At 45.0% G+C, this 12,167-nt stretch overlaps 1 protein-coding gene across 1 annotated transcript in view; it reads right to left on the bottom strand.

The window, feature by feature from the left end:
- TGFB2 (transforming growth factor beta 2) overlaps positions 1 to 11,881 on the bottom strand; it is an 81,846-nt gene extending 69,965 nt beyond the window's left edge. Inside the window, exon 1 of the mRNA XM_082217791.1 lies at positions 11,471 to 11,881. Within this exon, the coding sequence (XP_082073917.1) occupies positions 11,471 to 11,816 (346 nt within the window). The 5' untranslated portion in view covers positions 11,817 to 11,881. The remainder of the gene's footprint in view (positions 1 to 11,470) is intronic.
- Between the last annotated feature and the right edge of the window lie 286 nt (positions 11,882 to 12,167).

Below are 12,167 nucleotides of genomic sequence, written 5' to 3'. Positions count from 1 at the left end.
GAAGCCTGTAAGTCCAGGACTTCTTCCTGTAACGCTAAACCACGGTTTAGTGTTTGCATCCAAATTGAGCTAAGGTTGCCATCATACACATTCACTAAACGGCACCCTCTTTATCCACTGCAGACGTTGCATTCTTAGTCATTAAATCAAAACAATGTGGGGAAAACTGATTATGTCAACAAAGAGAAACAACTATTAGAAACTGAACCATGCTGAAAAGCACAGTGATAGAAATCATGCCATTAAGCACTCGACTTGTGGATAGCATCTTTGCAAAAAGAAGCAAAAAAACAAAAACAAACACCAGCCCAGTTACAATCGGGAAGCAAACACACTCTAAACAAACGAGCAAATAAATGTGTTTAGTCTAAACAATGCTGTTGATGCACTTATTAAATTAAAATAATACCTGGGGAACATATCATTCCCATGCTGAAAAATGCCTTGGGGGGGGAGTAAGAGAAAGAGAGAGAGAGAACAAAGTATAGCATAAGGTTTTGCAACGGGAGTGGAAACATTTGTGTATTCTCACTAATGACTTGTTTTGTCAAAGATGCACTGGGAACTTCCAGTGAATCTGTAGCAGAGAAAGACTCCGAGGAGAGACACTGTACAGGCCAAGGCAGCAGCGGGCCAACTGGAAGGGGCTCCTTAGCTTTTCCCAACCTGACCTCCTTCAGATGTTTCAGATGGCAACAGCCGTCAGCCCCAGAGGGCACGGTCATTGTAGTCCAAGACATTTGGAGGGCACCAGCTTGGGCAAGTCACTGAAAGCAGAAAAACTAAAAACTGAAGACCTAGTATTTCATTTCCTATGATGTTAATGGTTAGCAGCCCATGCTGTGAGAGACATTTCGGTAACTGTTCATTCCTCAGAAGGGGGGGGGGGAGTTCTGCTATTAGATTCATTGTGCATATAAAGTTCCTGGGTTCTCTGTCTAAGCTCTAGTGCAGAGGTGAAAATTAGGATCCAGCCAGCGCCTGACATCACAGTGGCACCAAGTGACCCAAAGTATTTTTTACCACTTTGAGCAGCACATTCCATTGGGGCTTCCTGTACAAGAAGTCCTGCTAAGGGCAGGGGTTGACTGCACTGTGGAATCCCATCATTCTCACTACCAATCAGTTAGAGCGGGCAAGAAAGAGAACGGAGCGCCAGGGTAGCAAATTCAGGTCTTCGTGGTTTTCGTGAAATTGAATGGGACAGCTTTAAGTGGGTGACCCCCAGCAAGACTGATTGGTGGGGGGAACCCTATTTTCTCTCCTCCCCCCCAATGGATCTGCCAGGGACAAGGGTAACCCCAACCACAAATGGAGCCCCTCTAGGCACAGACTTCTACTTTCTCCCATGTCAGGGAATGGCTGCCATTCACTCCTGTGATAAACTGCTGCAAAACTTGCCCCCTTCCTTGTTGAGAGGTGGCCCAGGCTCTGTCGAAAGCATTCCCTGGGGAATGCTGTGCGTGTGACAGGCACTGCAATACTTTAAGTCCCCTATATAACACACACACCCGATGTAGATGGGCATTTTGTTCATGTTTATTTACAGAAATCGTTGTGACAAATGTTCTTCAACTGTGTACTTTAATCTTCCCCTCCCTCGAGCATTTGTCATTTCGTAAATATTTTTGTCAGGTACCGAGGTAAGACAGTTGTGCCCAATGAATTTCTTGGCTACCGGATGGCCCTCTCTAACTCTTAACGCTTTTGCAGAAACAGCAAGGTTTTTATTCTGTTATTCTGTCTTCATGAGCACTAGAAACTTTACAACACACACATTATACTGATGGGCGTTTTGCCAATATTCTTCTCGGAAATGAGTTAAAACTCAGAGAGTCTTGTGATTCTTTATGAAATGCCAGGTTCTTATGAGCTACAAAGGTTACTTCAGGTCATGCAGATTCCGACACTCCTTGCTCCCACTCCACACACAAAAAGTCACTCTGAAGTCTCATAAAAGTCAATGGGAAAAGTTTGGCAAATCATGACTAAATCCTAATGATTTCAATGAACAGCTCCAATTCCATACACATCCACCTGGGAGTAAGTCTCAGTGGACTCAACAGACATGTCATCTGTCATGGATGCTTAGCAGATTCCTGCATAGCAGGGGGTTGGACTAGATGACCCTTAGGGTCCCTTCCAACTCTAATATTCTATGCACCTAGCTTTAAGACGGGCATAGGCAAACTTGGCCCTCCACATGTTTTTTGGGACTACAATTCCCATCATCCCTGACCACTGGTCCTGTTAGCTTGGGATCATGGGAGTTGTAGTCCCAAAACTACAAGCCGAGTTTGCCTGTGCCTGATTTTAGCACACCTAGGCTATGAAGAATAGCTATGGTTATCAGGGTAAGAGAGAAAAGTCCATCAACCCGCAACAGTAAGAAGAGCAGACCCCAAGTCCATTTAGTCTGGCATCCCTTTTCCAACAGTGGCATGTAGGCAATAGCCCTCCAGGTGAAAACGACGACTACTTCACCCAGAGACAGCTCATAGATTTTGATGGCTGGGATCTTGGAAAACCGCAATAGGGAACCTGTGACCCACCAGATGTTACCATTTCTATTAAGACATTCTTTATTGGAGATCCAATTACTCTTTTCATAATTTAATAAGGAGCAGTGACCCTCTTCTTCTAAAAGCCTCAGCCAGTTTAATGTGAAGGCACTTTCCCTCTCAGCAGATCACTGTCCCTGGTGACTATAGTTTTCACTTTTTACACTAGAGAGTTTTGGTACAAATTGTACTTAGAGCCTATAAACCTTTCCCAGATATGACTCATTTTCAAGTGTCTGGATTTAAGTCTCTGTTCCAAAATGAGAGAAGCTCATCTGAAGCCAATTCCCCCAATAGGCTCAGAATTAAAGACATGTTCTACCATTGGCACGTGTGATGGTGTCCCGTGAAAATGTCATAATGCATGTTCTGCGTAGCAGTGCCAACTGCAGACAATGGGGAGAAGATGCACTTCATTTTTCAAGTATCTGCATTTAAGTCTCCACTCCAAAATGAGACAAACTTCACTCCAGGCAACTTCTCAGGAAGGTCAGAATCCAGGTCCCAACATTGGTTAGCTTCTTTGCTTGCAAGCCACCTTACATATTTTATTAAAAATGTATAGTATAAATGCTAACAATGAATAGTAAACTGCCATGTATAGTGATCTCCTATGATAATATATGGGCAGCATTGCCAGCTGCAGAGAATGCTGCAAAAGTATAGTCACCTGATGAAGATGCTCTGAGCAGTGGTGGCTGGTGCCTTTTGGGGAGAAGGCAAGGAGACCGAGAGTAAGTGGACCAGCCTCCACTGGTTGAGGTACCAAATCTAACAATGTTGCATAGTGATAAAATACATAGCATAGGAAACCAACATGGACTTCTTCAGATGTTATTGGACCCATGTTCCATCAGCCCCAACCAGCATAGGCAATGGTCAGGAATGATGGGTGTGTAACTTCTGGAGGATCTCATACTGGATGCCCCTTATACAGAGACTTGAAAGACCTGAAGGCAGTGCTATGCATAGGAGCATCAAGATGGAATTGCCTTGCTATATGGAATCTTGAATGCAGGCAGCACCACCTGTGTCATATCTTGTGGGACATGGGTGGCGCTGTGGTCTAAACCACCAAGCCTCTTGGGCTTGCCAATCTTAAGGTCAGCAGTCAAATCCATGCAATGGAGTGAGCTCCTGTTGCTTTGTCACAGCTTCTGCCAACCTAGCAGTTTGAAAGCATACCAGCTCAAGTAGATAAATAGGTACCACTGCAGCAGGAAGGTAAATGGTGTTTTCATGCGCTCTGGTTTCTGTCATGGTGTCCAATTGCACCAGAAGCAGTTTAGACATGCTGGCCACAGCATTCTGTGGACAAACACCAGCTCCCTCAGCCTGAAAGCTGAGATGAGCACCACACCTCATAGTCAATTTCAACCGGACTTAACCGTCCAGGGGTCCTTTACCTTTACCATATCTTGCAACACAAGTGGGATGTATGGCAGCCCCAAGAGCCAGCTACTTCACTATATGTAAAGGATTCACTCATGAGCTTTATGGGCAAGTACATAAAGCTAGTCCCTATTTATATCAAAATATGATTCAACAACTAGTGGGCTCTGGGCAAAGTTTAGCTCTCTCAAGTGATACCACTTCAGAAAGAGTGGAGGAGTATAGAGGAGTAGCATCTGAGGCAATGGGATGACACAGCAGGCCCCCATGCTTCACTCATTTGTCAAGGTGGCCTCTCTGTCTCACAGGGTGTTCAAAGTTTCAGAGAAGATGATCCCACAACTTTCCTAAGCAACATATTAATACAAACATAGCCAATTTGCTGGCCTTCAGATGTTGGTGGACTACAGCTCCCATCAGTTACAGCCAGCATGGCCACCGGACAGGGATAGTAGGGCATGTTGTCCATACACCACCACTTTGACTGCCGTGTATTAATGATTCAAAATCTGTTTTGGCAAGACTTGAGAACTCATTGCACCTTATCCATCTCCTCCAAATGTGCTGATCAAAACTTATGTCCTCAAATTCCAACAGGTTCCTGACTAGCCTAGCCTCTGCATCTTAGTTAAATTCTAGAATTCACTCCTGCAAGAGGTAGTGCTGGCTACCAACTTGGATGTGTTTAAAATAAATTCAGACAGGTTTGTGGAAGATAACGCCTATCACCGGCTACTAGCCACGATGGCCATGTTCTAGCTCCACTGTCAGAGGCAGTATGCCCCTCAAGGCAAGTTTCTGAATCACAAATTGGCAGGACGCTGTTGGGTCTTGCTTGCAGGCTGGTTGGAAATTGTGAGAACAGGATTCTTGACTAGGTGGACCACTGGCCTGATCCATCGGGCTCTTATGTTCTTTGCTATGCATCTGTCCACCTATCTGGCACCTGCTACAAGAAGCACTTAATCTTACTTCCACATGAAGAAGAGGAATGTCACTCCACGCCAATACATCCCCCTCCTCCAAACACCAGAGCAGCAGCACACTTTCTGAAGCTGTGGTATCTCCCATTCCCTTCAGCCACTTCTCATTCCCATGACCCAAATTCCCCGCAGCCCAAATCCTTACTGGAAGCGAGTTCCACAGAATTCAGTTACTTCCCAGTAAGTGTGATTAGGGCCGATATCTTAATTCCCCCATTATCCATTCCACCCTGGTGGGGCTGTGTGGAAAACAAAAGCCCACAGCTACTTCTGTACTCTACTAGTAACCCAATTCCTCTGAAGACAAGAAACCTACACACATATAAACACTAGTAAATCAATTCCTTGTTGATAAAGTAGAAACATGCCATTGTATGTAGCTGGTTTATAATGTTTTCTTTCATTAGGTAAAATACTCAGCAAAGGAGGGGGGGAGACTACGTGAAGCAAATATTCATGCAACAGAGCTAATGGAAGGATAAATCACACCGGTGGCTCTCATAAAATTGAGGTGTAGACTAGAGATTCAATTTAAGGAGTACGGTTGTGCAGGGGGTGAACTGTTCTGCATTAAATTAGTTAACTTTCATGTGGAACTGCTACGAAAAGTATAAACAGTTGCAGTTTTTCAGGACTCTGTAAATTTATATCCCAACGTCCAAACTTCAAAGGGGTAAGTTATTCTCTAAACTTAAGCCCAGCTCTTACTCAAGCAAAACTCTCATTACAGAAAGCAAAGTTTTTCCTCAGCAAAAGGAGAAAGAAAAGACATAATTGGTCCTTTTATAGCTATTAGAAACAAGGTGTACAACTCAGGCTCTGGAAAGGTACATTACTAATTCTCTGAAGGAGGAACTAAATTCCCACGTCATCCTAATTTGCTTTCCAGTGTTCGATACTAACACAGAAACCATGAATGTGGTCCTGGTTAACCTCAGGGCTAAAAGAAATTATGGAAAAGATGCAGTCCCATAATTTAAAGGTCTCTAATGGATCAGAAGATCTGGAATGTTTTTATGCGGCTACACGGTGGGAATTTTTTCTTACACTTTTGGAACTAATACACAAAAATCTGCCCCAAATGAGGAAAATCTGGTTGTCCTGATGGACTCTTATCCTCAATGCCCTGTGTATGATATGAGATTTGCTTTTATATTCCACTCCTGTAATCCTGTTATCTTTTCAATAAAGTTTATTAAAGGAAGAAGAGGAGGAAGAGTGGAAGGAGAACTGATACTATAACTAATGCCAAAAAAGAGAGAGGATGCAATTCACATCCATTAAAAGCTAGAGAGGCTTTGTTGTTGCTTTCAAATGGGTGACTGATGCTTGGAACCAAAATGCTGTACCAGATTTTGCTTCATCAGCACTTAAACTACCAAGATCAGCCCTATCACACACAGTTCTGCTTGTGATTCATGCACCGATGTTTATGGACTACCTATCAAATGATGGCCTGCATGTGCCAATAGCCATCAAAGATTCAATACCCCACATTTCGTCCTTCCAATATCATGTTTTATATCCTCTTACATAATTTCAAACACAATACTTTCAACAGACTCCATCCGCACATTCGGGGACAAGTGATCAAGCGTGCATTTATTTCTTACTCATTTAAAAGCTGTTTAGGGTCATCCTACAGGACAGCAATGGGGAACTGGTGGACCTCTAGATGTTAGTGGGCTACAATAATTCCCATCATCCCCAACCATTTGCTCTGCTGTCTGGGGCTGACGGGAGTTGGAAGTCCAACTACAGCAGAGGAGTCCCAGGTTGCCCATCCTTGCTATACAGGACAGCTTGCTCTCTGGACATCTTACCAAATCACCAGCCCTGAAGGCATCTTCGGCTTGCCAGATGCCCATAGCATCTGGTTAGCCACTGTGGCAACAGGATGTTGCACTAAATGGGCCTTTGGCCCGATCCAACAGGTCTCCTCTTATGTTCTTAAAATTATAATTCCACACACAATCAACACAGGTTTCGAAACCAAAGAGCAACGAGTCCTTCAGAGCTATGGAGGTACAGTGGGACTGCAGGGACACACGTTAAGCCACTCCCCCAAGGCTTCACAACTGTTGTATCTATGGAGGCTCCAGGGGGATTGAGAAAGCCTGGGAGATCAGGGTTCTCAATCATGTCTCCTGGGGTCCCTTCCAACTCTACAATTCTATGATTCCTACATAAAGAGAACTGCTATTTATGTTTGTGGTGTTTATCTAGAGCAGGTGTGGCAACCTTTGGCCTTCTAGATGTTCTTGAACTACAAATACCATCTACCTCAGCAAACATGGCCAGTGCTTTTTTTTCCTTAAAAAATGTTTAGGGGTACTCTCATTTTCCCACTCATATTGTAATTCTGCCCCTCAATGAGGCCAAACTTAGATTCACAAAATGCTTAGGAGTATACATACCCCTGCGTCCCCCCAGAAAAAAAGCACTGAACATGACCATTGGCCAGGGATTATGGGAGCTGGTCAGTAACATCTGGAGGAACAAAGGTTCCCCATCCTTGATTCACAGCTATAGGACCCATGGAAGTCCATTAAGCTTTTTCCATTGACCTCCATGCAATGTACATTATAGTTGTGAACTTTGTGTAACCTCAATTGCAGCAAATTTGAGACTTGTAAGGGAGACACAGAGCACAGCTAATGAAAGGATGCCCCAAGCCACTCAGGGATATTTCCTTGCCCGTATCTTAGAAATCTAAGCCTGTTAATTCCTGATACACGTTGATTTCCATGCCCGACCCGAGTCACTGTCTCCTTTTGTGCTCCCACAGACCATCATGCAAAAAAGCCCAGTGCCCTTTGATTCCCTTGGTGCAAACTATCGGCAAAACCTTAACACAACTTCGCTTTGAGCCTTAAACTAACAGCACGTGAAAAGATTAATACGAATAAATTCTGAGCTAATCAGATCCCTTCTTTAAATGTTGACACAGTATTATTTATATCCCATAAATACCTTCTTGACTAAAATTCATCCCAGGAGATTGGCAACATGCCAAGGCTATTCATATTTACTGTATTTATATAGTACAGTTGGCCAAGGATAATATTTAAGACAAAATATGCCCTGGGATATATACAATATCTCTTTGCGTTTTCCTTTTAAATCTCTCCATTGCTAAAAATATTTAGACTGAATGTTACAAATGTCCCACAAAGACCTATCAGGGATCTGCTTAGTGATATATAGCCGACTGTGAGTATAATTAGAGCATATTTGCAATACTTGGGCCATAGTCAGTTACCAAATGCTAACATCTCTGTGGTAAAAAAAAGGGGGGGTAGTTTTTAAAAAGAACTCTGAATGATGGCTCTTTCCCATGCCTTTCACTCTATGACCTCAGTGTGTTTGCAGAGATCTCCTTTCTCTTCCCGCATCACTGCCTGCTCAACTAATGCAGGAACTGGGGAGTTAAAAAAAAAAAGCGAAAAAAAGACCCACCTTCCTTCAGTAAGTCTGAAGGAAAGTGTACAAAGCAGTCCAAACCTGCATTTTCAATTCACTCATTCAGATTATATATTTCTTCTTGGCTGTATATTTTTTCTTCCTTAGAATGGCTTGTCCAGCCCAGCGTATATAACTAGACAGTGGAAAAACAGTTAACCCACTTACTGTGGTCTTCCCAACCAAGCATTTCCACAGTAAGGCTGGCTGAAGCTGGAGAAAGGGCCTCAGCTCTTAAACTCATGATGCTCTCTATTGGCGGGTACCTGCAATATCCGCACTTGTCCTCCAAGGGCTGTTTTGCCTTACAGACCCAGCTTTGGAGGAGATTCTCACAGGGTTTTTAATTATTCCAGGGATCGCAGCTTGGATCGTTTACATTCTCCAGAAGGCAATGTTTAGCCAGGCTAGCGCTGCCTCTTTACGGGGAGGAGAAGTGTGGTTAGAAAGATGTCAGAAACAAAACAAAACAAAAATCTCCAGCTAAAAGGTGATAAGCCTAGATCAAGATGCTGCTAGGATTATAGATTGGCTGGTAAACAGTCTCAGAGCACAAACTCCTGCGGAACAAACAAAGAGATCTCCAATGAGCCAGCGGAAGATCAGTGTGGGTGGGTGAAACGTCTATTTAAGAAGAAGGGGGGGGGAGCAGCCTTGCCATTCTCTTCTGTGTCTCAATGTTATTGCTACAAATTACGCTAGAGAGCTTGCGCATACCCACTTGGCTCCAGCACACTTGACAAAGTCTTCCTTCCCTTGGGGCAACAAGGGTGGAGCACATTTATCACAGACATTCTGGATGGTGCCTTAATTGCAATAATAAAACCCTTTGATTGCCAGCGGTGTCCTCTTCCAGAGATTGTCATTTTTAACAAATAAAAAAAGGGGGAGGCAGCAGCACAAGGAGAAAGGGGGGGAGGGGTTCTGAGTTCCCTGGCTGGCATCCTGGGACTCTCGCTAGCAAGCCCCAGCAAGCCTCAAAAAGCTACACCTTGGTTGCCTTCAAAATAAATAGAAGAGGCTACAATTAGAAAGTCTAGGCTAAAGCTGCCAAGGTGGCTGCATTACGCATTTCGGAAAGAGGTATGCACTTTTCAGAGACAGACCAAGTATATGAGTATCAAATAAAGTTATAAGGGTGGGGGGGAGGGGAGGGGGAAGACTGGAAAACAAATCAGGGAAAAGAAACACTTAGCCTAGGCATGTAGTAAAGCTGCCTCGTTTTTTTTCCTCATACGAAGTTTCCTACAATGATCGACATTGGGGTTTGATTTTCTACGTATTCTTCCCTTCCTACCCACCCACCCCAGCTGGCAAAAAAGGTGAACTGACTACAGTGGAATGTGAATGGGTCCATTTTACAGCTGAAGAGACTAAGGCTGCTATCCTTGTTGAACGCAGTGGAACTTACTTCTGAGTAAGCTTGTCATTTACTGCACAGCAAGGCTGGAATCCTATGCACACTTACTCGGGTACAAAGCCCATTGGGCTCAATATTCTGAGCAAATGCATAGAATTCCTCAGAACGGCTGGTAGACAAGAGTCAGCCGGCCAAAGCCAAACCGACAAGTCCAAATCGGAGGTGGGATTTGAATTCATGTCTCCCACCTCCAAACACTAAGTCTCTGGACCACAGTGGCTCTGGCCCAATGCACAGAGCCAGCTCTTTCAAGCTCTAATTTATTTTTCAGGAAAGAGTGCACATAATCAGTTCCAGCTGAAGCCTTCACAGACTGTGTCCAGGAAGCTGGACTTAAAAAAAAAGAATTAAGGGAGTATCATTTTGTACCTGGAAATAAGGTCACCACAAATGGGAACAACTAAATTGAAAATAGGATCTAAAGAGGCACTTCCTGGAGGATCTGTCCTTTTTTGCTTGTACCAATTGCAGCAGCCAGCTTCAAAAGAAACTCGGTTTTGGGGTGGATACACTACTGAGCTAGATTGCTCCCCTCTCTCCAAGGTACATTGAAATGGACCACTGCCCATATCAGACACAAACCAGCAGTGGGAAGTGAAGTGATCAGCTTTGGAAGCTACCAACTGAACTGAAGCGGGGGGGGGCTAGGCAGGTGATAAGAAAAGAGCTGAGAGAATACTTTTGGGGTGGGTAGGGGGGGTGGGCTTTAACAACGTAAACTAATCCTATTAAGGGGAAATTTTGTTGACCCAGGTGTTGGCCAAATACTAAGGGGAAGCGTACACTGATTGCTGGCTGGCTAGGGGCAGGCAAAGACTGGATGGAGAGCATCCAGGAAGAACAGATTGAGAAGCCACTGTTCCCACCCAAAGTGGGGGCGGAGGGGAGGGCTTTGAAAAATAAACAGAGGGAATTTGAGGATGAGAACAGATAAGGAGGCTTATTAATGTATCTGGCATCGGAAGGCACCAGGCACTGCCAAAAACGATGGGAGTGAGGCAGGAGAACTGCCAGATGTCCCCTTCTTTTCGAAGGGTGATTCCCGGGTGCTTAGATTCCAAAATGAGAGGTGCCAGAGACAAAGATTAGGTGGGAGTCGCACAGTATTCCCAGGAAGCCCTTAACTCTGGATCTCAGATTTGCTGCCCAGTAGGGAGGCAAAGGAAAAGCACTCTGCACATGCTCTGGAGAATCCCCTTCTAGAGACTATGTGTCATGTGCCAGGACTGAGGTCCCACACAGAAAAACAGGGGGATGATCCCCACGACAGAGGAGCCTGATCTCAACATAAACCCCAGCAAGGATTCCAGATTTCAGTTCGTTAGACCTCCCTCTGGTGCAAAGGTGCTTCGTTCACCTGCCCTCTCCGTATCTCGTCTCCACCCCAGCATCACAGAACCAGATCTGGAAAAATATTTAAAATGCAGAAATATTTGAAATTGGGAGGGGCCCCGGTATTCTTAGAGGCAACCCCAAATTTTATTTCATTCTTGGGCAGCTGTACCCCTGGGCTGTGCTTCAACAGTCAGGACAGCCTATATTATTTTCTAGAGCTTTTGATCCGGCGGCAGCAGCACTTAGCAAGGCTCGCTCTGGCCGCGTGCGCGTTTTTCTGCCCCCAAAGAGCCGCCGGCGCGCGCATTCGCACTTACTTGCGGACTGGAAAGTAGGCTGCATGTCTACTTTGTAAACCTCTTTGGCGTAATACTCCTCGTCGCTCCTCTCCTTCTCGCAAGTAGCTGCCCTGTGGTTCGCCTTCTCCTGCAACAGGTCCCTGGTGCTGTTGTAGATCGAGATGACCTCCGGAGAAACCTCCTCGGGCTCCGGGTACTCTTCCGGAGGGCTGTTGAGTTTCAGTTTGCTCAGGATCTGCCCCCGGATCGCTTCGATCCTCTTGCGCATAAACTGATCCATGTCGAGGGTGCTGCACGTCGACAGGGCGAAGGCCACCGCGGCCAGATCCAAGGTGAGGAAGACGCTCCACAGGTAGCAGTGCATTTTTAGGAAGGTTGAGAGAGAAAGCACCAAAAAGCACGTTTTCTCACTCTTCACCTTCTCACCTACCCCCCCCCCCAAAAAAACGGAAAAGTGACCGGTTTCCCCCCCCCTCCGGTCTTCTTGCTTATGTGGACGCGTGAGAATAAGGCTGAGAATTAAATATATACTATAGATTTTGGAGAGATGGGAGGAATGCAACAGATCGCTAGTCCAAACAGTAGCTTGCACCGGATTTCTGGCCTCCAAAATGCTGGGATTTGGGTCGCACGATTGCGAGCAGCCGTGGCGTTGCAGCAGAAGCAGCAAGTTCAACCCGGCAGTCGCTTCTTATTAAAAACTGCAACAGGTTGA

The sequence above is a fragment of the Podarcis vaucheri genome (assembly GCF_965113315.1).
Source record: "Podarcis vaucheri genome assembly, chromosome: 3".
Classification (NCBI taxonomy): domain Eukaryota; kingdom Metazoa; phylum Chordata; class Lepidosauria; order Squamata; family Lacertidae; genus Podarcis; species Podarcis vaucheri.
The sequence above is the reverse complement of the archived record's forward strand: the minus strand, read 5'-3'. Positions and strand labels throughout refer to the sequence as shown.